The 26,582-nt window shown below is 43.4% G+C and overlaps 12 protein-coding genes across 12 annotated transcripts; 3 read left to right on the top strand and 9 right to left on the bottom strand.

The window, feature by feature from the left end:
• Window positions 1-321: 321 nt before the first annotated feature.
• K450DRAFT_223774 (uncharacterized protein) lies at window positions 322-3,327 on the bottom strand. The gene is made up of 13 exons (XM_051586109.1): window positions 3,066-3,327; window positions 2,924-2,990; window positions 2,823-2,853; window positions 2,735-2,749; window positions 2,645-2,665; window positions 2,404-2,563; window positions 2,019-2,312; window positions 1,425-1,952; window positions 1,289-1,355; window positions 1,123-1,215; window positions 1,013-1,059; window positions 736-938; window positions 322-672 (listed from the first exon to the last, which is right to left on the bottom strand). Exons 1-13 carry the CDS (start codon window positions 3,124-3,126, stop codon window positions 589-591), a joined length of 1,671 nt encoding a protein of 556 aa, XP_051448461.1. The 5' UTR covers window positions 3,127-3,327; the 3' UTR covers window positions 322-588.
• Window positions 3,328-3,354: 27 nt separating this feature from the next.
• K450DRAFT_223765 (uncharacterized protein) lies at window positions 3,355-5,588 on the bottom strand. Its single transcript, XM_051586108.1, has 6 exons — window positions 5,492-5,588; window positions 5,304-5,368; window positions 4,890-4,968; window positions 4,580-4,819; window positions 4,446-4,509; window positions 3,355-4,355 (listed from the first exon to the last, which is right to left on the bottom strand). Exons 1-6 carry the CDS (start codon window positions 5,512-5,514, stop codon window positions 3,681-3,683), a joined length of 1,146 nt encoding a protein of 381 aa, XP_051448460.1. The 5' UTR covers window positions 5,515-5,588; the 3' UTR covers window positions 3,355-3,680.
• A 169-nt stretch (window positions 5,589-5,757) lies between these two features.
• K450DRAFT_223759 (uncharacterized protein) lies at window positions 5,758-8,588 on the bottom strand. The gene is made up of 4 exons (XM_051586107.1): window positions 8,135-8,588; window positions 6,747-8,074; window positions 6,284-6,680; window positions 5,758-6,197 (listed from the first exon to the last, which is right to left on the bottom strand). The coding sequence occupies exons 1-4, from the start codon at window positions 8,199-8,201 to the stop codon at window positions 5,905-5,907; spliced, it is 2,085 nt and encodes a 694-aa protein (XP_051448459.1). The 5' UTR covers window positions 8,202-8,588; the 3' UTR covers window positions 5,758-5,904.
• On the top strand, window positions 8,157-10,691 carry K450DRAFT_223752 (uncharacterized protein). Its single transcript, XM_051586106.1, has 6 exons — window positions 8,157-8,588; window positions 8,666-8,831; window positions 8,894-9,141; window positions 9,212-9,619; window positions 9,680-9,707; window positions 10,108-10,691. The coding sequence occupies exons 1-6, from the start codon at window positions 8,364-8,366 to the stop codon at window positions 10,479-10,481; spliced, it is 1,449 nt and encodes a 482-aa protein (XP_051448458.1). The 5' UTR covers window positions 8,157-8,363; the 3' UTR covers window positions 10,482-10,691.
• Window positions 10,692-10,808: 117 nt separating this feature from the next.
• On the bottom strand, window positions 10,809-12,856 carry K450DRAFT_196217 (uncharacterized protein; the record flags this gene model as incomplete). The annotated part of the gene is made up of 5 exons (XM_051584519.1): window positions 10,809-11,651; window positions 11,714-12,117; window positions 12,206-12,451; window positions 12,500-12,664; window positions 12,733-12,856. The coding sequence occupies 5 exons, from the start codon at window positions 12,854-12,856 to the stop codon at window positions 10,809-10,811; spliced, it is 1,782 nt and encodes a 593-aa protein (XP_051448457.1).
• A 569-nt stretch (window positions 12,857-13,425) lies between these two features.
• K450DRAFT_223748 (uncharacterized protein) lies at window positions 13,426-14,889 on the bottom strand. The gene is made up of 7 exons (XM_051586105.1): window positions 14,554-14,889; window positions 14,430-14,484; window positions 14,163-14,367; window positions 14,078-14,103; window positions 13,928-14,011; window positions 13,739-13,836; window positions 13,426-13,678 (listed from the first exon to the last, which is right to left on the bottom strand). The coding sequence occupies exons 1-7, from the start codon at window positions 14,863-14,865 to the stop codon at window positions 13,538-13,540; spliced, it is 921 nt and encodes a 306-aa protein (XP_051448456.1). The 5' UTR covers window positions 14,866-14,889; the 3' UTR covers window positions 13,426-13,537.
• A 785-nt stretch (window positions 14,890-15,674) lies between these two features.
• On the top strand, window positions 15,675-16,763 carry K450DRAFT_223747 (uncharacterized protein). The gene has a single exon (XM_051586104.1). The coding sequence runs from the start codon at window positions 15,688-15,690 to the stop codon at window positions 16,642-16,644; it is 957 nt and encodes a 318-aa protein (XP_051448455.1). The 5' UTR covers window positions 15,675-15,687; the 3' UTR covers window positions 16,645-16,763.
• A 68-nt stretch (window positions 16,764-16,831) lies between these two features.
• K450DRAFT_290402 (uncharacterized protein) lies at window positions 16,832-17,405 on the bottom strand (the record flags this gene model as incomplete). The annotated part of the gene is made up of 1 exon (XM_051593565.1): window positions 16,832-17,405. One exon carries the CDS (start codon window positions 17,403-17,405, stop codon window positions 16,845-16,847), a length of 561 nt encoding a protein of 186 aa, XP_051448454.1. The 3' UTR covers window positions 16,832-16,844.
• Window positions 17,406-17,820: 415 nt separating this feature from the next.
• On the top strand, window positions 17,821-18,525 carry K450DRAFT_223746 (uncharacterized protein). The gene has a single exon (XM_051586103.1). It carries the CDS (start codon window positions 17,860-17,862, stop codon window positions 18,307-18,309), a length of 450 nt encoding a protein of 149 aa, XP_051448453.1. The 5' UTR covers window positions 17,821-17,859; the 3' UTR covers window positions 18,310-18,525.
• On the bottom strand, window positions 18,423-20,235 carry K450DRAFT_223741 (uncharacterized protein). Its single transcript, XM_051586102.1, has 8 exons — window positions 20,085-20,235; window positions 19,927-20,021; window positions 19,773-19,860; window positions 19,639-19,711; window positions 19,466-19,572; window positions 19,304-19,403; window positions 19,048-19,217; window positions 18,423-18,983 (listed from the first exon to the last, which is right to left on the bottom strand). Exons 1-8 carry the CDS (start codon window positions 20,189-20,191, stop codon window positions 18,536-18,538), a joined length of 1,188 nt encoding a protein of 395 aa, XP_051448452.1. The 5' UTR covers window positions 20,192-20,235; the 3' UTR covers window positions 18,423-18,535.
• A 192-nt stretch (window positions 20,236-20,427) lies between these two features.
• Window positions 20,428-21,319, bottom strand: K450DRAFT_268534 (uncharacterized protein; the record flags this gene model as incomplete). Its single annotated transcript, XM_051592885.1, has 3 exons — window positions 20,428-20,787; window positions 20,854-20,984; window positions 21,043-21,319. The coding sequence occupies 3 exons, from the start codon at window positions 21,317-21,319 to the stop codon at window positions 20,428-20,430; spliced, it is 768 nt and encodes a 255-aa protein (XP_051448451.1).
• Window positions 21,320-24,199: 2,880 nt separating this feature from the next.
• On the bottom strand, window positions 24,200-25,431 carry K450DRAFT_196210 (uncharacterized protein; the record flags this gene model as incomplete). The annotated part of the gene is made up of 4 exons (XM_051584518.1): window positions 24,200-24,655; window positions 24,678-24,761; window positions 24,782-25,174; window positions 25,240-25,431. The coding sequence occupies 4 exons, from the start codon at window positions 25,429-25,431 to the stop codon at window positions 24,200-24,202; spliced, it is 1,125 nt and encodes a 374-aa protein (XP_051448450.1).
• Window positions 25,432-26,582: the final 1,151 nt, after the last annotated feature.

Here is a 26,582-nt window from a genome sequence, read left to right as displayed (position 1 = left end):
CGGTTTATATTTGGCTAACATTGATATCGACGCATATTTATTTGGTGGAGATTTTGAAGACGATTGCGACAAAGGAAGCCTTGTCAAGCTCTCTATGAATAGCTTTGGATGCAAACACCATCTCAGTATGTTCTAGGTCGCAGGTTATGAAGTTTGGATTAGCCAGATTTTCCACAATTTAGGATTATATTATGTGAAGAAAGTCTTCAGCACAATGCTCTCAAATGTAATATCTTTCGGACCGAATTTTTCTCGCATCCCAGTACAATGAGTAAATAACTAAGTAAACACATGCAAATATCTGACAAAGACAGAGCAAAATCTTACGGAAAATACAATAGTTAGTGAGTAACTATGGGTATTCTCATCAGTTGAACCTAGTTATAATATTTTTAGTGAGGAGTGATCTGGCATGCTGCCGATGGTATTATGTGTATGTAGACGAGAGACCAAGAAATTAACAATGATGGGTGAACAAAAAGGCTATGGAAGTATCTTTAAGAACAAAACAGTGCATGAGATATACCAAAGGACGATCGTATATCCACAACAAAAATGGGAGAATATAGCGTATAGTATTTCTTGGTATCAAGCTTCAAACATGCAAGTGGTTGAGTACGTCTTGCCTTGAATGACGGCTTCCACGCGTAATTCAACCTCGCCAAAATACATCTGAAACAAGGCGTCAGCAACCACCATAATGTTCACAGTGAGCATTCATCGTTGGTTACTTACCTTTATCAACAAATCTATTCTTTCTCCATACTGAACGTCAGGCAGCTTAGGCATAGGAATAGTGAAATTGGCTATTCTTCTGACTCCCAAAGTTGGAGCACATGTATAACGAGGCTCTTCCTCTGTGTCAGCAGCGAATAATGAGCACACCGTCTGATTAGGATAAAATGCATAGTACTTCTTCACTACGCAATCATTGATATCTAAATAAATAACAAGTTAGAGGACTGCTCTTATCATCCATTTTTGGGGAATTCGCTATCTATTGCTTTCTTACCTAGTGGTTCACCACGTCTGACAAACACTGAAAACCGATTGTCGGCTCTAACATATCTCGCAGTGTTAAATAAAGTCTAACACCTTCACATAATTAAACACCTGTCTTACCGAATGCTTCCATCTGAACGGATGATTTTGAACTCAGGAGGATCTACGCCCTCAATAAACTTGTTGGTTGAATCGATTCCATACCAGTAACGGCTGAAAAATTGAACGATGGTAAGCATCCCTTTCTTTCATGTTCCCGCATTTGCTTATATAATATTGTACTTACGGGACTCTGGTGGTTACGAGATTAGGATTTTTTCCAAAGAATACCGCGCCACGCGTAACAGCGAGTTCTGTGTTTTTTCGATTAATGTTAGATCATAAATCGTAACAGCTTATGATAAAGTGAGGCAAATAATGACCTGCTCTAGGCGGCATGGCGACTAGGCCAACGTCTCTACCAAATTCTTGTTGGACTCTCTTGAAAAGGTAATTGCTAGATCCGAATCCGCCAACCAAAAAGATGGCTTCCAAACGATTAACTGTCTTCATCTGCTGACGGATGAGATTGAGAACGTCTTGTACCACAGGCTCAAATACATCATCACGGAGTTCCTGCATGGTCAAGCATAAAACACCTTCGTCAAGACCAATCTCTTCATTCGTTAATGAGGCCAATTCCAATGATGCTGGAAGCTGGATGAAATGATCGTCCGTGCCATCAAATTCCGGCTTGACGGTATTGATGAATGTATCCATCATATGTTCAAATGCGTATGGCGGTACGGATTTCGTAGCCGACTTGAGTTTTTTCTTCAATAATTTGCGCATACGTTTATCAATGAATATGGATCCACATGATTCACCATGTCCCTTTGTATCTTCCTTGAATTTTCGAGTCCCTTGGAAAGTCGACTCCACCTGAAAAACAATTAAGTCGACCGTACCGCCTGGAAAGATTGGTTCATCAATACAAATCTTGATCATTCTGTATCCGGATGGAAGTGCTTACTCACCTCCAGCATCACAGATCATGAACTTGTCGCCACCTCTCAAATTAAATTGTTCACACTTTTTCTCACAGTAGATGGCAGCTGCCTCTGGTTCCGATATAAGCATCAACCTGTCTCGATGATCTCCCTCCTTGACCAAGCCAGCTCGTATTGCTGACTCTCTCATCAATGCCTTGGCTCTATCAGACCACATTGCTGGAACAGTTAAGCAGTATCTGAAAGAATCTTGTTTGAAGTCACGAGCGATTCCACGACTCATTTCGAACAACAAGTGTTCATGGAATTCTCGTAAAAAGTCTGCGGCAAAAAAAAAAAAATTCAACTCAATGTTAGATTCTCAAAAGGGTTTGGAACACTTATGGGATGTCATTCATGTATGTCAATGTACCAGATATCACATCCACAATCGTCAGATCATTGGGCAGCGGCACTAAATCTTTGCTCAATGCTTCGTCTAGATAGAGCTTGTACTGCTTGAGAAGCACAGCATCTCGATTGATAGGCCGTAACAGTTCCAAGCGCGCAGCATTTCCCCACTGTACCATTTTCTATAACCATTTTCCAGACGATCAGCCGAAATGCCCTATCTCTGCATAAGATCGCACGCATTTTGCATCCTGACGGCTTACCTTGGAATCACCTCTGTACAGCTTCGTGCCCGGTGGCAATTATTTAGTAACACCTCCCTTACAAATGACATAGTCCATAAGCCTACTCACATTCATTGTTGGTGTCTACAGATGCAGAAGTAGTTAGCCGATATGTAAGCGTTGGTTGGGCAGCGAACAAAAGCGGAGAAGAACAAACCTTGCAATACACACTACTTGATTGTCTCGGCCTGATATGATTCGTCCGAGCATTACTTAGCTTAGGATAGAAGGAATACACTCAAACGCCTATATTCTTACCATCTTACGATATCCTCAATGTCTTCCTGATTAGCCAATGAGTAAGCTGCACCAGAATAGGTTGTGCCTTTTCGGATTCAGGAACGAGGGGTCAAGATTTGACGTGAACGAGATTCGCACATTGCAACTATTGCCAACATACCAAAATCAATGCCAACGATGACGGGATAATCTCGTTCGTTGAACGCTCTCTGGTCCGCCATGAGCCAATATCACGATCTTGGTTTGAACAGCCTCGGACTTGAGTCCGAAGCTTTTTTTTTTTTTGGGTGTAGTGTGGCTGTGTAGCCACACCTTCGTATCACATCAAGCTTTTTCATTGTAGTGCCTGTGATTGCTGGGAGCATCAAGTCCACCGAAGCATCCAGTAAAGCATAAAAAAAGGTGTGATAGCTGGAGTCTTAATACAGGGCAAAAGAAAAAGGTAGAAGCTGGCTTTTATCTTCGTTAAATACAGGAAAGGATCAGCTTATTTAATTGCAGAGCATGTAATTCCCTTCGAGCAGCTAAAGCATGTAAAGTATTCCCATTATACAATGATACTGAAATTAACATTAGCTGTCGAATCAACGCCTTTTCCATCTATATAACGAAACGACAGGCTATGTGCGATTTATGTATGCTACAATTATGACACGCGACTATGTAAAAATCTCTCGATTAATGTGCCGAACGGAATGAAGGACTACACCTTTTTCCTATGTTAAATTTCCCATCAAGTCTGTACCGTGCTCATGACGATTTTTCTTGGATGGAGTCACTTCTTACGCTTCAAATTACGATCTGTCGACCCGTAAGCTTCCGGGTACATTTCATCTCGCGTAGGATGATTATCTTGTCGTCGCCTTGTGGGGTGTGGTAACGGTCTATGTAAGTCAAAAGTACTAGGATGTATACGTGGGTAGTCATATACCGGATATCGTACGATATTCTCATCCCTTGCAGTGGCAAACCCCTGCTGAGGCAAGTTCGACGATCGAGGCGAGTGTAAACTGGGATAGCTGTGGGAGGATATGTACGAAGTATTACTTGACTGATTAGCACTTATTGGCGGTAATGAAATCTTTTGGTCTGCGTTCTGCCACGGTATAAGGCTCATTCCGTGGGTGTCCAAGATATTACGAGGCAAGGTAACTGTGGGTGACGAATGAGAAGTGGATGCGCCGCCCGTATGCAAGGGGGCAGCTATTATTTGATTCCGTTTATCCGGTGGGCTGTTTGACCTAATGAGGCTTTCCTCTTGACTACGGTTTGGTTCACTTGAGGTAGCGAGATCATGACTTTCAGTTTCCAACTGTGCAACTGCGTTTTCGACCAATTGTCGCCTTCGACTAGGTTTTCGCCTCGTGCGTACGTCTTTCCGTATCCGAATCTTTAAGCCCTGTTCAGCAAAGAGCCTAGATAAGGATGTTGATTCTTCCATACCTGGAAACTGTATAGAGGACGATTAGGCATTGGCTACCAGAGAATCATTTTTTTTTTCCAATAAAAGCAATAAACCCAAAATAAGCGGGCATATTACCTTTTTAGCGGGGTATACAGTGAAAGGGTCCGTATCAATGGAGTTTAGGCAATGGACCCCATCCCTGGCATATCAGATGGATGTGTGAATGCAGGAGTTAAATAGACAACGTAGTATTGATCAATGCTCCATACCTTGCAATTTCAAAAAGGGTCATACGAAATCTATATTTGCCCTCCACACGAACCGATATGTCTGGAAACACAAAAAAGGCGCCATTTTCATTGTTCAGGTTCTTCAGCTGGTTCAGAGACGAAACCATGCACCCTGTTGCTGATCGAAGGGTTGTATTGAGTTGAAATTTATTATTGCCAGTGTCGTCTTCCGGTAGTAAAGTAGCGCACATGAATAGCCATGGGCTTTCAAAGATTAAGCTGTTGTACAAATTGACATCATCAGTGGCGTGTAGAGATTTGACATAATGAGAAAATGTGTATTGCTTACCTTTCAGACTGTTTTGAGCCGTCTTTACTTGACATTACCAGCTGTATGATAGGAGGAGGATCAACAGGCCTTCGATCAACTAAAAGATGTAACAGAGATAGGAAAGGAGGCGTTAAAAAAACTTGTCAGTCGGAATCAGAAATATCAAAACACATTGGTGGTCAATGGTATGTACTATTGTCAACTCGATTACATCCATGTTGAGTGATGTGAAGCGTTCGATCACTGTCTCCACATTGGTAAACGGCATCGGAGTATTAGATCCAGAGACATGATGATATTTCTGTCCTTTCTAATGAATCATAGTGTGGGCGTTTCTGTTGAACTCAATAACGTAGTCTACTCTCTACTCTATGGCACAGGCTCGAGAATATGCCGCAAGCTGATGAAGAAACAAGAGTGGTATTTACATACACCTTTCGCCTACACCGCACATACGGGACTGTTTAGGTTGCTGTTTTGCGATCAATTTGAACGTACTAAACAATGAAAAACAGTATAGCAAGTTAGTTATCCATCGTCTGGGGGTATACGCGAGGTCAAGTATGCAAAAATGATGGTTTTGGCCATGGCTATGAATTCAGACTAAGGAATACACTCACAAAGAGCAGTGAATATTATCCATTGATTGAAGCGATGCCAACGCTGGTTCTGTATGATGGTCGCGTAAATGAGCAGCATTAGCGATCTCAGTGTTCATTCCGTGACTACGAAAGTATCAGCCAGGATGAGCGGGTAATTTTGAAATCCAAAAAATTTTGTTTCCTAACGTGGTAAATTTCTAATTCTTTCATCTCAGCCCACGAACTACTACTGGTGGGGCGGCCGCCGGCATCAAGCACAGTTAAACTGAATACCAGATCCTTGATTTTTTTTAAGAAAAAGATTTGGTATGCAGATAGTCTTTTTGTATTTCTGTTTTACCATTGACTTTATATGGGGCATTTGTAAAAGTAAGAATTAATTATGGTACAGGAAATGCTACAAATAAGAGGGACGGGGGATACAGGCATGTCTATTCAATGTGAATTCCAAGTTCAGAAAGCGATCGAACCATTGATTCCCACATAATGTATAAGGCGGGAGAGGGGCAGCTATCATACAATGGCAAAGTCACAAGATGTTTGTCTGGCTTTTGGCCCACAACCAACTTATCAGGTACCGAAGTCATGTCTTGAAACATCGTCATTCGTACGAGAGTGAAGCATTTTTTCACATAAATACTAGCCTCTTTCGCAATGAATTGGTCATTGGATGCGGTGAGCACTGCCAGTGCTTCCAAAATGCCCATTAAAAATCCATAATCAACTAAACAGGGATGACAAAATTTTCAAAATCAGATCAAGAAATTGACCACCGATGGATGGTCCGTTAGACAAAATTAGCAAACTTACATCGACAAATGTCATCTAATTGATAAATCTTTTCGGAGATGTCCAACAACATTTTACTGCTATTGAGACAAACTCTCATGGATTGATAGTATATAGCGTTAGCTTGTTCGCTACATGTGGATTGCTTCTCTTGATCAAGGTAATCGTTTTCACCAGAAATGAAGCATGAATGGACGGAAATTTGAAATGCATGAAAAGCTAACAAAGCCATGAACTGATGAGAGTGTTGAACTTTGTCAAAATCGCCTCTCTCTACCTTGATTTCAAATGGATTAAGAAAAACACGTTCTTCCAGTGGCGTATCTTTCCACCAATTTTGAATCAAATGTTGCAGTCTGATAAATGCGTCTGCTGAAAACTCTGTGATTTCTCCGGAATGTGCGTTGTGGAGTTGTCTCTACAAAGGTAATGTCAGCTCAAAATTCGGATACAATGCGTTCACTTGTAGAGGATTTAGACATACCAAGACCCTCAACAGCTGCTGACTTCTAAGTAAGTTTAAAATTCGTGATCCAAGTTTTATGAAGGTTCGACCAAAGTCACTATCATCGGGCAATGCCTCCAGTTTAGTATTGAAAATCTCCACGTCGAAGTTGTCCGATTGACCTCCAAGGAAATTCTTGAGGGAGGATTCTTGTAATGAAAGCATGAAATACACTCGCTTCATGATGACCATCTCGGCACTGGTACTATTGATCTCTTTGATATGTCCAACAGCGTTGTGTGCTATTAAATAAGCTGTTGTGGAATAGCTGCGTGCTTCAGAGAACCGTAAGGTGTAGAAACAATAATGTGCTAGCAGCAGAAAACCAATGGTGCCTTCAGTTGACTGTGATGGTTCGTGTATGATGTCGGCTAAGCCATCTCTAGCAATGTTGAAAAAATATTCGCCCATCTGTCGCAACTCTTGGAAACTATATGGTATATGCCTACATGGTCGCATCGTCATCACAGCACACATGACAGCTGTGAGGGGAGAAGAAAGAGGATCTTCAGGGTTGTGAAAGCGGGAGTAGTATAGCGATCTAGTCATAATGGAGTGGGAGTCATTGAAGCATGCAAAGTATGCCGTCAATAAGATCGATATGACATTTTCTTGGTCAAAGATGAGAGAGGCGGAAACACTGGGTACTGAAACAGCACCATGACCTGCATTCTTTTTCAGTGCTTGATGGAATATATGAGATATATTGTTGACTCGACCTCGTGCAATTAGAGATAATGTACTTAATCCATCGCTCGGCGGTGGATTGATGGAAATCCCGTCAAGATATTGCACTGCGTACATTCCAAATGACATCAAGTCTTGCACACTTTGAATATTGGTGTGGACACTGAGTCCATTCTTAGTCATTGATAAAGTCCAGCTTTGCTTATTGCTTCCATCAAGGGTTTTTTGTCTTTTACTGCGGACAACTTGTTGTTCATTCGGATCAGCTTTTCCATCTGGTGATAGTGGCGGCAGAAGGCTGATTGATTCGTTGCTTGTGCTACCACTACTACTACTATCAAAGTCGGAAGCTGAATACGATAATTCTGGTGTGATCCTTGCCATCGTAAGGGCTTTTTCAAGACTATGAAATTGCTCTTGTAACTCGTTCAGTTGTTGGTAATAGTTAATGATTGTATGAGTGGTTGTTTCATCGCTGACAATCTCATCATCGATGGAGTTATCTTCCTCGCTTTCCGGTTTTCGAGAGACATTGACGCATTGTCTTTTCAGTCGGACACATCGCTCGCACTTTGCATTGTCATCAATACGTATGCACTTTCGTCTGTGAAACTTGCATTCTGGTTTAGGCAAGGTAAGTAAAGTTTCACCGAAACACTTTGGCTTAGGTATATGCTCACCTGTGCAAGGTGTAGTTCGTTTTCTTCGACTACCATTGGGCGAGTATTCGGAATCCGTTCCTACCATGGAGCTGGCTATCAACTGTTCACAAGACTATTCTTTCACTGGGCGAGGCTGACGCCAAGTTTTTTTTATACAAAATCTCGCTGCACGTGATCTGCGCCAGAAAATTTCGCAAAACTGCTATCTTCCCGATAATTCTTGGCTTCTAACGCGCTTTGACTCAAAATGTCCCGATCAGGCGACCATTCACATCTGGTGCGAGAAGTAGAAGCCCCTACAACACCAGCTAGCCAAGTCAAGACGTATGATGCGATACCTCCTTCTTCAAACAGATCGTTTCTTTCATCGGTTGTTGATCTATTCCAGCAAGCTAAAACAAACGCGACCAGTGAGTTTGACCAACTGTATGACACGTTTTCCGTGTCCAGAGAGAATGTCACTCCGCAGAAGGTACTGTATCGAAAAATGACATAATATTATCCATGTCATGGTATGTCAATAAATTAAATACGCTTTTGATTGTTTAGAACTCAAACGCAAAAAACGTAAACTCGAATCGACAAAGAGTGGAAAAGAGATACTCGCAGTCAACGCCTTCCGCGAAACGAGAAAAACACTATATCACTAGTTTAACTCCACACTTTGAACGACAAAACATAAGGGATAGCCCAATACGATCTGCTAAACGGCAAGGTATATATTAATACATGTCGTATTCAGATATGAAGGCTGTTGACAAACCTCTCCTATCCTAGCCATATCTAGTGCGCGTACTGCGAGGCATTGGGAAGAATCAAAGAATGAGACCGACTTTCACCCAAATCGCTCGCTTACTAAGGCTCTCGAAAAAGTTGCCGTGGATGATCCCAGCATACTTCATAACACAACGAGTTATCTCTCGACTAATTCTAATTCACGAACGCGGCTAGATCTCGATGAACTCGATGATGAACTACATAGAGTGGCGCGGCTTGATCACAACTTGGACATTGTCCGGCAACAGGTAGAAAATGATGCCACATGGCTCTTGTGATATACATTTGATTCGGGTACGCTAATACATCCTGCGCTAGGTGCAAGCTTTATTCACTACGAGTTCCATGGAATACAATGGACATGAAAGCTCCTTTGTATCAAAAAAATCTAGTTACTTTGAGCCAAACAATGCTCAAGGAGAAGAGCCTTCTACTCATGAAACTGTGTTTTCAGAACCACATCCTCAGGCGAAGCTAATACGTTCTTCATCAGTGATTCATCCGGAATACGATATATACAACAGAGCATCGCATCGAAATTCAAATGATAATGAAATCAGTCTCATGAATAGGTCCTCAAAACTGCCATCGTTACAAATTTCTCCAGTTCCACTGGCCAAACCATTACCTACACATAAAACACCATCCAAATCTTCGCCATATCGCAGACCGTTCCGAGCTTCATCACCCTCCCCTCACAAGACCCAGCATCATCCACAACGACTGGTAAGCACAAAAACTAGCTTATCATCATTTTGTATATCGTGTTAAGTAAGGATCAACTAGCTTTCAAAATCTCCCAAGCCTTCCACCAGTTTGGCACCGGATCTATTGCAGCAACTAAACACAATTAAGCTTCGCCCGACCAACACTATAATGTTTGTTCATTTTTCATTACCGCTTCATATAAACCAGTACTCTCTGATTGATATGACCTTCACTTCCCCAAACAGGTCACCGAATGGTACGATACGAGTTAACAAACATTGGGACGAGATACAACAAAGCAAGAGAAGCTCCATGGGAGGTCGCAATTTTGATGATCAGGCTGGTACTGATAAATCGTCACCTATAAGGGGTAGGTAAAGAGTTCAACGTCATAACAACATCGGGGTAGACTGAGGAGGGAACGTAGATTATTGAGGTGTCTGTAGCTATTTGTTCGACCTTGGTGATATACCTCTCACGCATTCACCGTCATCATCTGGATGTAGGATTCAGCTCGATTGCGGATTCGTCATATAGAGAAACAGGCACCTCGACACCGCTGAGAAATAGCAAGCCATCTGCACACGAAAGGACGCATATAACTAACTTTGGACATACACAGCTTAACAATGCTCCTCCACCAAGGACACTTTTCGATGAACTCTCTAATGCCGGCGCAAGCTTTAATAACGCCAAGAAAACGCCAAGTCAACGTACTACGGTTCTGAAGAGGTTGGATGACTCTGAGGTTTTCAGCGGAGAAAATTCAGAGTATTTCAACACCCCACATAGCAAGGATAACCATGGCACAAATATCATACCTGGAGACGAGTACACTTTCCACGGCCAACGCTTTCGGATAGAAGAAGAAATTTCATAATTTTTTTATATTTGTGTAATCATTGTCTGCTGTCTTCGTGTTAGGGATACAATACACATGACATCAATTGTGTTCGATGACGTTTGTACAATATATTCTATGTGGTTTTGCTGTCCTTCAAGCTACACTGCGATGAACAAATGCATATCTATAATAAGGTGATCAAAGACACCGCAATCGCTTGGTCGCATGATGATCATAAAGACATTCACTGCCGGATTTAATGCGTTGAAGTATCGCGAGGCCAAACATTGGGGGAAAAAATGGTTTAAAAAGAGGAAGTACATTTTTTTATGATCTCTAGATATACCATGGAACACTGTGTGATTACTCTAGATCGCTCAAAGATAATCCGTCTGCGCTGTACACTCCACTATCTATGGAATGCCTCGTCAAGATGGTTTTCATTCCCTGTTGTTCTGTCTTTGGCGTCAATGGAACCACATCTTCCTCTATGGCGCGTTCCTTAATATCACCCTCGCATAGAATCACCAGTTGTGGGGCTGGAACGGCAGCAGGAGCTACCTGCGTAGATGTGCACAGTACGGAACGGCTGAAAGCACCGGAACCTGTCTGGGAGCGACTCCTTGTGGCTCTTGGTGATCGTGACTCTTCTCGAGACTTCCACTGCCGTAATAATTGATTGTACATATTTTCTCGACCTGATTTCAACGCCATCAATTCTTCTCTAGGTGTTTTTGGGGTTCTAGGAGTAGGTGCACTTGGAAAAGTGCTTGATGTTTGGCCCTGGAAATGGCTCTCTCCCTGATGTCCATGCTCCTGTGCTTGCTTTTCCTCGCTATCTTGCAGCTCTTCTTCACTATTCTCCGAATTGTTATCATCTTGAGTTTCCTCGTCAGGACGCTCGGAGATAGGAGTAAAGTATTCTGTAGAGCTATTATCGCCTTGTGATACATTTAGAGTGCTGCTGCCTATGTCTATATTTTCATAACCTTCTGACCTGGTTTCTCTTGAAGTTAGTGACTCCAAAGATAATTCAGGCAGGACAAAGTCCTCAAATGACAACCTGAAATCTGTCCTCAAAGGTGAGACAGGAGCTGGGATTTCCTCTTTTGCTTCTAATGAAACTGGACTTGGAAGAACTTCTGACTCTGCATCTATTTCACTTTCTGAAGCACTTTCCTGAATGGATTCAGCGCTTTCCTGAACCTTCTTGGATCAGTAAAGAATATAATGACTGCATTAGTATTAAATGGCATCTTTCAACTGACCTGGTCTTCGCTTTGGTTTTCGCCTGTCCAGTTCTGTAAGAGTTCTTCATGGTAATTGATCATGAATTGAAACAAGGATGTCCATTGCTCCAGATCCTTTACAACACTTAGTTGAAGTACATTGTTTGAGGTGGTTGAGGTTCTACCGTTTGATGTACGTCCCATTGAAGCTGACATGCGATTAGCAGTTGCTGGAAGTTTGTTAATGATACCGTCTAGCCCGGTGCAAGTTGGTGCAAGTACGATAGCAAGTGCCTCTGAAGTCATCTTGTTACTCTCTTTCTCACTCTCCACATACGCGGCGACTGCGATAATATATTTGAGGAGGTCAAAATGCTCTGCGTCCATACGATGGCCAAGACTGGAAAGTATTGAGAGATTTTGCTCATCGCTGGCAGATTTGCCTTAAAATGAATTACCCATGTTAATAGATAAACTGTGGTTAGCATGAAATGACACACTCCACATTCATAATTAGAATAGAAAACATACGATATCCATTCAAATAGTAAACATGGAGATGATGCGGGATCACAGGCTCTGGCAGGCTTCTCAGCAATTTCTTGAAAGTACCAGCCAAAGTATGAACGTCGTATGCACTCAAGTCAATATCTTTCCCAAAATGTGGCTCCTGGCTAAAAATGCTCTCTAATTGCAAGATCTTTGGTGCAGAGCCTGATAATCTGAATAATCCTTCACTGCGAATACCTAAAGCAGATATGGTTATATCAGCCAAGGCTGAACTTTATAATACTAGTGATCATTATTCAAAGCTGCCATACGCACCTTTCTTCGAGATTTCTGAAAAGCAACGATGGAGTACATATGGAATACAGAGGCGTCCTTTGGTAGTGAAAGGAGCACGCTCTAGTATGTCATGTAATGATGCTCCAAATATCAGTGCATTTTCGGGGTCAGCAACGCTTCCAAATTGGTCTGGAGATACCACAACTAAATACATCGAAGAAGTCTTTAGCGATTAGATAAAAACCAAAATAATTTTTCGCCAACTATCTTACCTTCAAAATGTGGTTGAGATTTGCGCAGGTTTGGAAATCTCGCAAAAAATTCACCGAAGCGCAACGATCGAGAACGCTTTCCGAATTGTTGAAGTGTACTTTTTTTCGAAGGATTCTTTGTCATTGATGGCTGTTCTTCCTTTCTTTTCGCTCGTAGGGAATTAAAGTTGTTGGTATAGTGCGTAATATTCCGGGTTGAACTACAAGAGAACTACTTTAAGATCTATGAATGGAACAAGTCGATAGGTGCACACTTAAACCTTACCTCCGGATGGCTTCTGCAGTAGAAAAATAAATGAATAGAGGTAAAACCAGAAAGAAAGCGAACCCAAACGAAAGGTAAAGTGTGATAAAAGAAATTTGTGGCGAGAAATTGACATCTTTGCAATATGCACTTGAAATCTGTGGCCGCCTGGCTCCATTTTCAATGGTTATATTTGACACCATTGACCTATATTCACTTTTTCTTCCTATCTGCTTGTCGCTTACTTGAAGAAAAGGCCCTGAAAAGCATAGAATAATCACTATCACCCTTCACTATAAACTTTAGCAAAACATCCTGATATATTTACAAGTGAGCTAGCATTGAAATTAAGCTTTTTTGAATTTTCCGGGAAAATTTACATTGGCGTAAACTTAGCTTTCTAGACAAAGTGCATTATCAACCAAGCTTTCATCGTAATCAGGTATCAATGGCTTAGATTTTCATTTAGAGTGCTGTGCGGTAGTTAATGACTTTATTTTCGGTAAAGTTGCTTCTTAGCAATAGTGGATGAAAGATAACTCCAACTACAAGCAACATCCATTATGTCAAACAGTTCCAATTAATCTCATCCTTTGCGTTATCTCGCAGGTACTTGTTTGCAGTCGCAAAATGGTTGCACTGCAAGAAGCCTCGATGTGCAGAGAGAGGCGAAGGGTGGACGGCTTTCAAAACCAAGTGTTTCTAAATGGCATGCTCAGTACAAAGGAAAAATACATCTCATACACCTCGAAATAAACTAACCGATTTGTTGATTTTGGCACCTTTCTTCTGAGCGTGTGCACCCCAAAGCATAAAGACTACTCCGCTTTTCTTTTCATTTACATAGTTGATCACGGCATCTATAACATGATAATGTCGAGCATCAGTTAGTGACAGAAATAATGGCAAATTCCCATTGTTGGCTCTAATTCTCCTTTGTCTAAACCTTACCTGTCAATTCCTCCCATCCTTTGTTTGCGTGACTTGCAGCCTCATGAGCTTTGACAGTTAAGGATGTGTTTAGCAATAACACCCCTACAAGACAAGTTGAGTATTAGTACACCATCATTGTGGGAGCATAAATTGAGAGTGGTCGCCGACCTTCTTTTGCCCAGTTTTCGAGATAGCTGCAAGTGTGTCATGTTAAAAGAGAACAAGTAAACGGAAGCCTGGGTTTGGTGCTTACCCATGGTTTGGCTTGTTGAAATCTGGGTAATCATTTTTTACACAGGTATATATGTTGACTAGAGAAGGAGGCACTCGAACCCCCTTTTTGACTGAAAAGCAAAGGCCGTGCGCTTGTCCATCTCCGTGGTAAGGATCCTGCCCTAATATTACAACCTTCACTTTGGAAGCGGGAGTAAAGTTTGACCAGCTGTAGATGTCGTTTTCTTCGAGAGTGTATCAGAGTTGGCCCAAAGTCGAAAGTTTTTAAACAACAAAGATCTCTTACCAGGTGGAAATATTTTGTTTCCTTGCTTTTTCTCGTTTTCCAAGAAAGATTTGAGCTGAAAATCTCGCGATTTAGTTTGACAGGTGAAATGGAGTGACCTCCAATAAGTTTGAGTAGTACATACCTTTAAGAAAGAAGGTTTCGTAAGCTCGGGTTTGAGGATTCGCAGCCATTCCGGGTTAAGAGTTTCGAGCTCGAGCTTCAGAAGGGTCTTTTGCTCCTCTGTCAAATCCTTCTCGAGATCAGATTTATTAATGGGCGCAGCTTTCGCGACAGCTAGCGAAGATACCGCTTTGTCTGTTGTAGATTTAGCTCCCCACATTGACAAGAGTGATGACTGCCGTGCCGGAGAAGCAGTGGTTTTCTTTTTGTTTTCTTTGTCTACGGACCCAGCCGTACCATCGACTTGCGAGATTTTCCTTTTACTTGATTCCATTCCGCGAAAGCAAATTGAACGCGTCAAACGAGGAATCCGTAACATTCGGTAAATTGGAAAATTTTGAATCACAGACAGATCTACCAAAAGCTGAAAAAGAAATTCACCCTACTGTCTCACTTTATTCTAAAGTACCAAAATTAACTTGAATACTATGCCAAATTTTGAAACAGTTTACCAGTATGAAGATTCTTATATCATTGAGAGTGAGTATCGAAGAACAACAGTTCAGAAGTCCAGGTGGCACAATCAAGACTGCCCAGGTTGAAGTGTCGTAGTATGAATTCGATTTGCTCAAAGTCAGGGAAAATTTTGTGGTGCTGCGCATCAGTCTGATTGATGGTGGTAGATCGGATAGACCATATAAAGGAACCAGTGGGGAATCAATTGTGAACAACACCAGCTGAAGATAGTTGATCGATGTCTTTGACAAAAGTGACCGCAGTTATCCGAAAGGCAGTTTTACCAGAGACTTCAAATGAATGTTGGACAAGCGAATGCATCTCCACATTAATCGTATTACTAATGCTATTATATTGGTAAAAAATGATATTGTGCTGATATCTCGTATATCATTGATAGAGGTGGGAATAGATATACTGTGTTGATTGGCTGGTTTATGTAGATGTATCATTTATCCAACGTTCCTTCGCTGAATTGATTGAAAACGAATGCGTGGGCAAAGTGAAAGTGTCATCCCCGGGGATTAAAATAGAATGGACCCTGAGGAAGAAAAGCGTATTTTTAGCTCTCTAAAAAATTATATATTCAGGTCGTATCTTCCACGACTCTCATTAAACAATCGAAAGAAAGAATCTTCATATGCAACCCCTAAAGATCGCAGCAGTCCAATTTGAGAACAAGAGCGGTGACAAGGCATACAATTTGTCCAAAATGTATGAATTGGCAAAGCAAGCTAAAACCGAGGGATGTCAAGTCATCAGTTTTCATGAATGCAGTATCTCTGGTTACACGTTTGCCCAAAGGCTGACAAAAGAAGAGCTGCTTCAAGTTTCAGAGAAGATTCCGGATGGAGAAAGCGTCCAACAGCTAATTAAGTTTTCCAAAGAGATTGGTATTATTATCCTTGCCGGCCTTTTTGAAAAGGACGATGAAGACAAGGTTTACAATACTTACTTTTGTGTCGACGACACCAAGGTTATTGCGTCATTCAGAAAGATTCATCCATTCGTTAGCAAGTACCTATCACCGGGTACTCAATATGTGACCTTTGATCTTCTTGGATGGACTGCTGGTATTCTGATTTGTTACGACAATAATGTCATCGAGAATGTACGTGCAACTGCGCTCATGGGAGCTCAAATCTTGTTCATGCCTCATGTTACCGGTTGTACCAAGAGAGACTACTTGCCTGGCACAAGACATGTTAGCCCTGAACTATGGCGCAACCGCGAGCTGGATCCCGTGAGACTGCGTCTTGAATTTGATGGGCCAAGCGGCAGAGAATGGTTGATGAAGTGGCTTCCGGCTCGTGCCTATGACAATGGAATCTTTGCTGTTTTCACTAACCCTATTGGTGAAGAGGACGGCCAAGTCAAATGTGGTCATTCCATGATCATTGATCCTTTCGGTCAAATTTTAGACGAATGCACTGGCTTCAAAGATACTTACTGTACGGCTGTATGCACACCAGAAAAGCTGGAACAGGCTGGTGGATACAGATATCGGAACGCTAGAAAAGTTGATATGTATCGCGATATCATCTCGCAACCACACTCCTCTCAATTGAATGTCTCTTGGCTCGGTAAGACCGATTAATGGGAATCATGTCAAAATTGAACAGGTTAGAGCGGAAAGATAATGTACCCTTCATGGCACCAACTTCCCAAACACAAGTCAAAATTCTCCATAATAAAATGCACATACACATTCAATCCCTTTTTTTTTAACTGTCATAAAATACAATGAAACTCTTTTTATTATGTACCATAGTCAACGTACCCCAGCAAAATACTTCGCTAAAGCTTCCTGTGTCTGCTGACACCCATCATATTTCTGAACATATGTGCTATCCTTTGAACAGAATTTTCCCGGCTCATTCTTCTAGGTCCATATCCATAAGTTGATCTCATAGCGGGCTCCGAGTGTGATTCATGCTGGTAGATGGTCCGGCGAAGTGGGTCTCTAGGATACAATTCGAGGAGATCAAACCGTTCATGGAATACACTTGCTCTTCGTGTGTATGTAGAACTATCATATCCGTTATTGGAGGAAAACTGAAATCCAGAATGATAGCTGGGTAATGTAGCTTCAATCAATGCATCCGGTATAGATCGAAGTTGGGTTATGTTGGACGGAGACGACAATTGGCACATGCTGATCATTGACGAGGAGCTGTCGAGATCACTTTCATCACTTTCCAATGCACTTCGATTGCTATATGTTGTGCTTGTGGGAGACGGTAGGACCTTGTTATGTCCGGAGAATCGAGGTATATTGAGATGGCGCATTATCGCATAGACTAAGCGGTAAAAGATCCGTTTTAAAAATTCTTTGTCGACATGGCGTTTTATATCCATCTCGTCTGGGTACGTGCCATTTTGGCTATGCCGCCCCAATAAATCGTCCTGCCTTTGCCCATTTGATATAGGACTGATTCCGATACGATGTTTAGTAAATCTTTTACACTTTTCCTGCCTTTTATTTTCCCAACATCATGCTTGGCAGTTAAATGAGTTTGATGGTGGTTGGAAGATTATCTAGACATAGCTCACATTGGAAGACAAACAGTTTTTGAACTTCATGTCGTAATATTGATTTTACTTTCACACTTGAGCAGCTAGTAATTGGTATATCAACATCACCGGAACATATACTCCAACGTCCAGACCTGCCACAGAGATGAAATTTCTTGACAAGGCATTTTTTTAAAACTTTGGCAATTGAGTGGCTTGGCAAAGTCAAACAAAATTAGGGGATAATTTTGTTTTCCATAGGACTGCTTCGCTTTCATTCCACCTACCCACTACAACAATGTCTCTTTTTGCACGCACTGGAAGGCTTTCATTAAGTCGTCAACAGCTTCTTCGAGCAGCAGCCCCTGCACCAGTTACAGGAGGAAGTGGAGACCAAAGACTAGAGATCATTCGTCGTGTTCTATTCGAGCAACCTACTCGAGAAACGCCTAATCTCGAAGGCGAAGCTTTGCAGCAGCATGAGACCATTGAACGAGCTTGGAAATTGCACCAAAATCAAGAACGTGAACGTAGAAATCGTGAACTTGAAAAGAAATTTCGTAAGATGAGTGCTGCTATGAATGAACTGGAGAAGACCAGTGATAGATTGTTCAAGGCCGCCATCGTCAAAAGTCGTCATATCACCTTCCCTCGTGAAATGAAGATCCCCACAGAAACTCCATCACCACAAGGCTGGAACCACGACTACACACCTCCTGTCGAAGTTGTTCCAGCAAAGAACTCATGAGCGCAGGAACTGCCCAACGTTTGAGCTGTTGCATCTTTTTGACACCTATTGGTAACCCACCCCATCTTTCAAAATCCTATCTGTAGACTCACAATGTAAAATACCCACCCTCCGTTCTGCAAAGGCTTAGCTACAACAGAGCATTCAAAATAAACTTGAAAAATGATAGACTAACAAATCAATTGGAAATATAATGAAAAGGTGTGATTAAGGATGTACAAATGCTCTATAAATCTCCAAAGAAAGCCGAAGCTGCCTGTTGGCGTGACGCTTTGGCATTACGACCTTCTATTTGCTTTCCTCTCTTTCTTTTCTGTTGGCGTGATTTCTCATTATCACTGTCATCGTTGTCACTGTTGTCGACATTACTATCCGAATCTTCTTCCTCTTCTTCCTCAGAGGAATCAGCCTCTGCTGGTTTGGTGACAGTATCTTCTGAAACATTTGTAGAGAGGTTCACTTCATCTTTGTCTTCAGTCACTTCTTCCTCTTCTTCATCATCGTCACCTCCTTCTTCAAAAAGATGAGCTACGTCCCAGAAGTGAATGCTATTATCGTGTGCGCAGCTACCCATATATTTCTTGTTGTCAGCTAGTCGAATACGTTCAATTGGGAATTCCTCTCCATGATCACCAATGACGCCTTCAAATTTGTTGGGCAGAATGGAGACGATTCTGTTATGTTGCATTGGGTTAGATAGAATGCGCAGGCAACTATATACTGTGCTCAAATACATACCGTATAAGACCATCACTGCTACCGGTGCAAATAGTGTCTTCGTCAAGTTTACAGATGGTGTCAATTGAATTAGGATGGCCCAGAATTCGATCAGTGTAGTCACCCCAATCACCCCAGGTCCATAAACTGAGAACTCCATCTTGTGATCCAACAATAGCTTTCTTTCCATTCTGACAAACAGAGAAATGTGAGATTCCTACCACATCCACTTGAGAGAGACTGTACTGAGAGTTCATGTTTTATGCCGTCTACTCACCTTGACCAACTGCACTGATAACAGCTCATCATCCATACAATCCGACATGGCCACAACGTCTGGTTTCCGAATATCCCATGTAGAAAGGAAGCCGTCACCACTATAAAACTCATCAGTATACCGAGTATGAGAAGCGATCAAAATGAAACCGTCATAACCCACCCTACTGCAATAAGCGTTTTCTTGTCGCTATTATAGGTCATATCCGCAATGAAATCATCATGCTCCTCATATGTCATGACACACTTTTGAGATCGATTATCCCATAGCTATGAAATAAACCAGTGTGAGAAACTCAGGCATGCTTTTCGTTTGGTCAATTCTATGCAGCTTACCTTGATGATACCCTGATCGTCACCGGTCGCAAGTACATTGTTATTGAGAATAAGGAGCGAATTCAATGGATTTCTGTCAAACGATGAGTATGCGGCTTGTATAAGGTTTCTTAGAAGTCATGATTGTCACTTACTCATGAGCAGCAGAAAGTTTCAATTTCGTGGTTCCTACAGCTGCGTCTATAGCCGTGATAGACTTGTCCTTGGATATGCTATACAATACTGTAACATGAGCTGAGCGTAAGTTTTTTTTTTTTTTAATTTCTTTGCTTTGCAACCTATGCATACCTGATCCGTCAGCGTTGTATTCTAGCCCTCTAATTGACTTTTTACCCGGTCGTTCGGACCAAAGCTTTACGTTTTCTTCTAAGCCGTAACGATAGCTGGTAGGTGTTAGTGCTATTTAAAAAAAAAAAAAAAAGTCTACCGAAGACGGCCAATCTTACCAATGAATGTCGCCAGTTATAAGGCCGGCGGCAATGACATCCTCGTTCGGATGAAAAGCAAAGTCAAACACTTGATCGTCAAACTGCAAGTTGGCTGGTGTCGACATTTGCGCAAATTATTATGTCTGACTGAAGCGATCCACGATCAGCAATTTTTTTTTTCTTCGGGGAACTCACTCGAAATTTTTAATGCATGTGAGCAAAACTTTTTTTTTCTTTTTTTTAGGGGAGGGTGCGCTGATCATAAAATGGGTAATTTAACAAGAATTAAACTATACTAGAATGAATATTGACTATAGAGAGTGCTAGGTATATTGACTATATGATTCGTTACAACTGTCGATTAAGTACGTTTTGACGACGAGGTCGTGAAAAAGGATCCGCTTTTCGCTGTGCCAGACTTTCCCGAGGTGTCGTTCCCAATAAGCTTCTGTTTACCGGACATTGACCTCTCCTGATCATCAAGTGAGTCTGTTTCATAAGCACGTATACGAGGAGTTCCTTGATGTCCTTTTGGCCTCTCATTCTCCGTGCCGGGTATCGGACCTGTTCCAACTAAATGATCTTCGGGTAACTTTCCTTGGTCTTTCAGCATCTGATCCCTTCGTCGAGTCATAAGGAACTCTTCCAAAAGCACCGCGTTTCGAGTATTGCATTTATAAAAGATGTCCATGACATCACCGAGAATAGGAACCAAACCAAGCTATGAGCGGAATAGATAGTTTAGTACGCTTTAAAATGGGTCGTCAAGGCAGGAACGTCTTCATACCGCAAAATCAATCACAACGTTTATCAGCATTTGTCGGATAATGGGGGTGGGAAGTCCGACTTTAGTAGCTGTTTTAACAAGGGCAAGAGCGAAAAAGACACCAATGAAGTCGCCTATCACTGGGATGAAACCTGAACAGGGATGTGAGTAAACAGCTTCGTGCTCAACCTATATTCTCCCCACACTTACCCACAAGACCATCTAAACCGATAGCAAAGCAGCAACAGTGAATTCCACGGTCCAAGTAGTGTGCTCTCTTTTTCACCTTTTTCAGGATTTTATGTTCTTGAGGACTCAAGATAATCTCTGCCTCTGCCTTTTTGCTCCACCAGTGTTTCCTGTGTTGAAGCGATATTTCTGGGTCGTTCCTTTGCGCGGCTTGATCGACAGGTCGCTGAAGAGCTTTGTTGTCGCTGGGTTCCAGCACTCTCTTTATAACATGTCTTGCAATGGAGTTTTTGTTCATGGTGGTTTGAACAGTTGAAGAGAAGAAAGAGAAGAAGAAAAAAGGTGGAGATGCTACGTCTTTATTTCCGTCGTCGGAACGTCATTTGCTTGCAACTACCTACTTCCGTTTTGGGTAATGGCCGTTTCCATCACTGCCTTGGCAAAACGACTAAATTAATGTTTTTGACTGCATCATTTCTCATCCCGTGCTTTGAACGGCAGCTCTTCATACTGTACAACTCCTTTGATTCTTACCACTCAAAGCTATCCTATTTATGAACCCATCATCTTCCTCCTGTTCATCATCAGAATTTGGTGCCACTTTTGTCAGAAGACTTGATTTGCAAAAACTGCCATCATTCTAATCTCTGAGGAAATCGTGAACAAAAAAATTGGCATATTACTGTCGCCTGTAAAATTGACCGAGGCATAACATCACTATTGGCTAACGAGGTTTATTAGACGCTGAACATTGCAGGATAGACAGATGCATACATGGAACGCTACTTTAACGGTTGGTACACCTTGCCTTTGTAGTCAAGATCTCGAAGGAAACCGATATTAGACGATGGTCTAAACCTAGAGATAGGCCTGAAAATACTTCCATGGTCGCGATGGGCCTTAGGAACAGAATCGGGTGTTTGGGGTGTTTGGGGGCTTAGATCAACAGAGACACCCTCTACTGTTGATCTTGCAGAAGGTGGAAAGTTGGAGATGAACAGGTCGATGACACTTTGGTGGAGGTTTTGGTTTCTATACGTCGAATATGTCGGTGTAGCGGGGTGTATGGATCTCTTATGGCTGGGATGGTTCTTGGTCGCGCGGGTGTAGAGCAGAACAAGAGATGCTCCCTTTCTTACTCGAGACATTATTCGGATTTATTAAAGTATATGCATGGGTCCTACAGGACAAATCGAGGTTTGCCAGCTACAGCAGATGTACCAAATAGAGCGACATCATCTGCAAAAAGAAGGCAGTTAATGGGGGTTGCGAGCGGGCCGACTTTCGTTGTGTACTGCGAGGTCGCAGCACGCAAAACGGAGGGCAGGGTGTTGATATATATGGAGTATAGATGAGGGCTAAGTACGGATCCTTGCAGTACTCCGGTGGAAGGTGATTAGGGGGTGAGAGATGGTTGGAGAGGATGACCGATGTTGTAACATCGTCAAAGAGGTGGCGAAGGAGCGAAAGCAGGGCAAGGGGAGTCGAGGTATCGGCAAGGGCCATCCACATGACGTTGCGGTCAACTGTGTCATAAGCCACCTTGATGTCAAGGAAGGCTATGACTGGAGGTCGCTTGCGTGTGTTATAGGATAGGTGTATCAATTCGTGCAGGCACAGGGTTTGATCCATACAAGAGGCCGATATCATTGCAGTAATGCCGTGAGTGCCTCTGAAGTTACCTGCTGTCGGTTGGCCATAGTTGTGGAACTGTGTCCATGTTGTAGGTAATCTGGATGGGGGGAAGAGCCAGATCTCAGTGATAAAGAGAAAGTCAAAGGTATGCCCAGTGTTGGAGAACGTCGTCAACGGAGCTCGCCTGGAGCCCGTTGGCGTTCCAAAGCCCAATGATAAACCCCATTGGGTAGTGGTCATGGCATCAGTGGTGTGTTCAGAGTCGGCCGAGCTGACGGACACAGCTCTGCGTTTCCTGCTGTCGGTTGCTGCCTTGGCAGGCTGTGGCCGATGGTTGACAGGCAGGAAAACAGCGGCAGGGTTTACACGGCGGTCTTTGTCAGGAACCACCTCGGGGCGCATGTACTGCAAGGTACGGATCATGCGGTTTGCATGGATGCTGTTCGCCAGCAATTGCCTGTCGCTGCCGGAGAGGGTGTCATGCTTGGGATCAGCAATATGGGTAGGATCCGTTGAGTTAAAGTCTAGGGTCTTTAGCCAGTGCTTGGCCAGCACTTCATGGACGGTGGGCGCATACTGGACGTGCACCAGGAGGCCAATAACCTTCCTAGTCGGCATGGTGATGTCCAGTAGGCGGGACGGTTCTAATCCCAGCCGGCAGAGACTGGAGCGGGCCACGGAACGGTTCATTCTTCGATTCCGGGGGAGGTAGATGTATGCGTATCCGCTCGGCCCAGTCTCTTCTTGAAAGAGGCGGACACTAGCAGCAAGGGAGCGGGCGGCAACAGGCTGCGTGACAGCGTGATCGATGCCGGCTTCCGTTGATTTTGGTTGGGGCGAGGGGCAGCATGTGTTTGCTGTTTGTTATGAGTGGGGAGGGGGAAGGAAAAGTTTTCCTTCGTTCCTCTTCCTTTCTCTGTAATTATCTGAGCGGATAGTAGCTCGTACATTTCAGTCATCCTTTGCAGGGATTCCCGGACTGTGCTAAGCTCGGCACGGAGGGTTTGTACCTCCTTGTTGTTGTCAGCAACTGGTTTTTCGGTCGCATCGCGAGATGCGACCGGTTCCTTAGGGAGGCGAATCTGGATATCGTCCATTGTTGTGGGTGCGCTGCAAGAGCTGCACTGCGCGGCGGCCATTGAGGTAGGGCTAGGTTCAACTCCCCTAAGGGAGCCTACGGTAGCGCATTTCGGGCAGGTGAGGGATTTTCTTCGTACCATAAAGATCGCGAAAAGGGCCGTTTGGACCTCAAAGAGACTCATCTGATGTTCAGAGAGTCCTAAAGGAGTGATTGGTGTTGGTTGGAGCGGTGTGTGTGGTGTTTTGGGTATCTTTTGGCTGTGGTGGTTCTTAGTCGCTCGGATTCCGGCGAAAAAGAAATGTGGAGCTGAACAAGAGATACTCGCTTTGCTTACTCGAAACACTAGTCGGATTTCTTAGAGTATATGCATGGATCCTGTAAGACAAATCGAGGTTTGCCAGGGAGCCAGTCGGTGGTGAAGTCTGATGCAGAACTTGAACACTAAGAACGTAGTGCGTTCGCTCATGGACGGAAGATTGCAAAGGTGCTGGAAGACAAGCGGTGACCGCCAAAGAGCATGCGTAGGCATCGATCCTGGATCCGTTCGAGGTCTTTGTGTTCTTTGACCCCGAAGTTGGAGATGGCGAGCGCATATTCGAATTTTGGTCGGATGAATGTGCGGTACAGGCGAGCTCTAAGGAGTTGTTTGAAGCCAGAGGGGCGGGCACCCATGGCGAAGATGATACCTGGTGTGCGGTAGGAAAAAAGGGAAGAGGTGGACATGCCCTGGCGTTGGAATGGGACTCCAAGGTAGATGAATTCAACTACTGTGGGCAGGGTTTCATCGTACAGCGTGAACTGTCGAGAGGCTGGGCCGTTGAGCACTGCATATTTTGTCGGGCTCCATCGGTAACCTAAATGAAGGGAGTGGGATGCGGCAATGTCCAGTATTTGCTGTACCTCAGTGGGGAAATGACGCTGCAGGATTGCGGTCTGGTACCGCAGCAGCAAATTGCTCAAGGGTCAACCATTGTTGGTCGACAAAGTATCGGCCAACGGCGGTGGGCACCTCGGGGCGCATGTACTGCAGGGGACGTAGCATACTATTGGCATGGATGCGGTGGGCCAGCTGCTTTCGATCATCCGCAGCAAGGGTAGCATGCTTCGGGTCGGCGATGTGGTAGAGTCGGTGGGGTCAAACTCGATGGGCTTGAGCCCGTGCTTGGCTAGTACTTCCCTAACCTTTGGAGCATACTGAAAATGGACCAGGAGGCCAATGACCTTCCTAGTCGGCATGATGATGTCCAGTAGCCGGGACGGTTCTAGTCCCAATCTTCTGAGACTTGTGCGAGCCTCGGAGCGGTTCATTCTCCGATTTTGAGGGAGGTAGAGGTATTCGAATCCGCTGGGTCCAGTCTCTTCTTTGAAAAGGCGAACGCTAGCAGCTAGTCTACGTGCAGGGGATAGTTGATTTTTGGCCGGCAGGTTTGCCTTGGCCTTGGTAGCCCAAGTGGTTGTGGTCGTAGTGGTGGTAGCGGAAGTGGAGGGAAAGTGAGGTTAACCCTCTTTTCCTTCTTCCCCTGTTCGATCGTCTTTGCGAACAGTTGTTCGCAGAGGGCCGACTTCTGCTTCAGGGCCTCAAGGGCGGCACTTAGTTCGGCTCGTAGCTTGTCCATCTCCTCAGGGATGGGCGAGGTGGCGGGCACTTTCGCGGAGACAGGAGCTGTTGTCAACGTGACTTGGACTGAGTCCATGGTTGCCGGTGAGTTGCAGGAATTGACTGGGCTGATGCAAAGGATGTAGGGCTAGGTTCGATGCCTTGAAGGAACCGTCATCGGCACAGATTGGGTGCGCTAAGATGCCTATTCGAAATTTGAAGATGGCCAGAAGGAGCTTCTGTTCTTCAGAGATACTTATCAAGTACTCAGGGGCAATGCCTGGATATTTCCTAAGGCTTTGTGTTATATGTGTGTAGGGACGCTATGCATCTGGTGTCTTTTGTGTAGTATTCTTTGCTCGTAATCCGGCCAAAAAAAAAAAAATTTGAGTGGAGCAGAACAAGAGCTGCCCGCCTGGCTAATAAAAAGTTATTTTGGGTATTTATCGTTGGCTTTTTCCCTCTTGAGAAAAGCAGTCTTAACAGATGCAAAGGAAAAGATGAAAGCGAAGATTGAAGTTCAATCTTTTGAACAGAAATTTGGAAAAAATTAGGATCTGAGGAATATCGAAAGCCTTATTGCAAAGGAATTATAAACTGGTGCAGAGAAAGCAGGGTCTGGTATATCAGATAAGTACAATTTTACACTCGCAGTAATCCGTACATCTGCACTAAATTGCTGTGGCAGAGGAGCGAATTAGAGGAGATGGGACTTTGTCCTTTCTGCATGGAGATGTCGGTGTAGCCAGTATGTGCCTGGTGGCGGTTTTAAATGGAACTTTTCATCGAATAAATAGAATTGCTCAAATATGAACAGGGCGGATCAGTAGGTGGGGTGGATCGGCAGGGTCCAAGAATTTAGTTAAGAGCGAAATTAATGGAGTGTGAGTTAGAAGAGGGTATTGCCATACATTTCAAAGTGAAGGAGGAAAGAAGAAGCATTGAGAGAGGTGATGAGATAGGGTGCGATTTTGGCTAGAACAGCAGCCATATTATATGCCACCGTATTTAGCGGCTCTTCTCACGTTGAGTTGCTGGCACTGTTAGTATAGGGACTATCTCAAGAGTGGGATAGCATCGTCATGGAGCAGCTTCTTGGGGTGGCTTTATTGCCAGTCTATCGTACTGGGCGAAATGCTATTATGTGCCGTTTCAGCGGGAGAGATAAGAGAAGGTGGAAAGGGCGCGTTGAGAGAGGGTTTTTCTGAAGGATGGTAGGCCGACCATATGCTGAAACTAGTGGCAGTA

The sequence above is a fragment of the Umbelopsis ramanniana genome (genome assembly GCF_025399195.1).
Source record: "Umbelopsis ramanniana AG unplaced genomic scaffold K450scaffold_5, whole genome shotgun sequence".
Lineage (NCBI taxonomy): Eukaryota > Fungi > Mucoromycota > Umbelopsidomycetes > Umbelopsidales > Umbelopsidaceae > Umbelopsis > Umbelopsis ramanniana.
This window is presented reverse-complemented; position numbering and strand designations above follow the sequence as displayed.

What these genes read in the sequence shown, in the direction of transcription:
- K450DRAFT_223774 (XM_051586109.1), bottom strand. Translation starts at nt 3,126, where the DNA reads ATGGCGGACCAGAGAGCGTTCAACGAACGAGATTATCCCGTCATCGTT. An exon ending in ATTGAGGATATCGTAAGATG is followed by an intron (nt 2,854 to 2,923) that starts GTAAGAATATAG and finishes GAATCATATCAG; the next exon opens with GCCGAGACAATCAAGTAGTG. An exon ending in GAATAGATTTGTTGATAAAG is followed by an intron (nt 673 to 735) that starts GTAAGTAACCAA and finishes GCCTTGTTTCAG; the next exon opens with ATGTATTTTGGCGAGGTTGA.
- K450DRAFT_223765 (XM_051586108.1), bottom strand. Translation starts at nt 5,514, where the DNA reads ATGGATAATATTCACTGCTCTTT. An exon ending in GATAATATTCACTGCTCTTT is followed by an intron (nt 5,369 to 5,491) that starts GTGAGTGTATTC and finishes TTCATTGTTTAG; the next exon opens with TACGTTCAAATTGATCGCAA. An exon ending in GGCTCAAAACAGTCTGAAAG is followed by an intron (nt 4,820 to 4,889) that starts GTAAGCAATACA and finishes TTTGTACAACAG; the next exon opens with CTTAATCTTTGAAAGCCCAT.
- K450DRAFT_223759 (XM_051586107.1), bottom strand. Translation starts at nt 8,201, where the DNA reads ATGGTAGGAACGGATTCCGAATACTCGCCCAATGGTAGTCGAAGAAAA. An exon ending in ACGAACTACACCTTGCACAG is followed by an intron (nt 8,075 to 8,134) that starts GTGAGCATATAC and finishes TGCCTAAACCAG; the next exon opens with AATGCAAGTTTCACAGACGA. An exon ending in ATTAGATGACATTTGTCGAT is followed by an intron (nt 6,198 to 6,283) that starts GTAAGTTTGCTA and finishes ATCCCTGTTTAG; the next exon opens with TTGATTATGGATTTTTAATG.
- K450DRAFT_223752 (XM_051586106.1), top strand. Translation starts at nt 8,364, where the DNA reads ATGTCCCGATCAGGCGACCATTCACATCTGGTGCGAGAAGTAGAAGCC. An exon ending in AGAATGTCACTCCGCAGAAG is followed by an intron (nt 8,589 to 8,665) that starts GTACTGTATCGA and finishes TTGATTGTTTAG; the next exon opens with AACTCAAACGCAAAAAACGT. An exon ending in TGGACATTGTCCGGCAACAG is followed by an intron (nt 9,142 to 9,211) that starts GTAGAAAATGAT and finishes ATCCTGCGCTAG; the next exon opens with GTGCAAGCTTTATTCACTAC.
- K450DRAFT_223748 (XM_051586105.1), bottom strand. Translation starts at nt 14,865, where the DNA reads ATGGAATCAAGTAAAAGGAAAATCTCGCAAGTCGATGGTACGGCTGGG. An exon ending in AAACAAAATATTTCCACCTG is followed by an intron (nt 14,368 to 14,429) that starts GTAAGAGATCTT and finishes ACACTCTCGAAG; the next exon opens with AAAACGACATCTACAGCTGG. An exon ending in GTGCCAAAATCAACAAATCG is followed by an intron (nt 13,679 to 13,738) that starts GTTAGTTTATTT and finishes CATGCCATTTAG; the next exon opens with AAACACTTGGTTTTGAAAGC.
- K450DRAFT_223747 (XM_051586104.1), top strand. Translation starts at nt 15,688, where the DNA reads ATGCAACCCCTAAAGATCGCAGCAGTCCAATTTGAGAACAAGAGCGGT.
- K450DRAFT_223746 (XM_051586103.1), top strand. Translation starts at nt 17,860, where the DNA reads ATGTCTCTTTTTGCACGCACTGGAAGGCTTTCATTAAGTCGTCAACAG.
- K450DRAFT_223741 (XM_051586102.1), bottom strand. Translation starts at nt 20,191, where the DNA reads ATGTCGACACCAGCCAACTTGCAGTTTGACGATCAAGTGTTTGACTTT. An exon ending in ATAACTGGCGACATTCATTG is followed by an intron (nt 20,022 to 20,084) that starts GTAAGATTGGCC and finishes AACACCTACCAG; the next exon opens with CTATCGTTACGGCTTAGAAG. An exon ending in AGCAGTGATGGTCTTATACG is followed by an intron (nt 18,984 to 19,047) that starts GTATGTATTTGA and finishes GCAACATAACAG; the next exon opens with AATCGTCTCCATTCTGCCCA.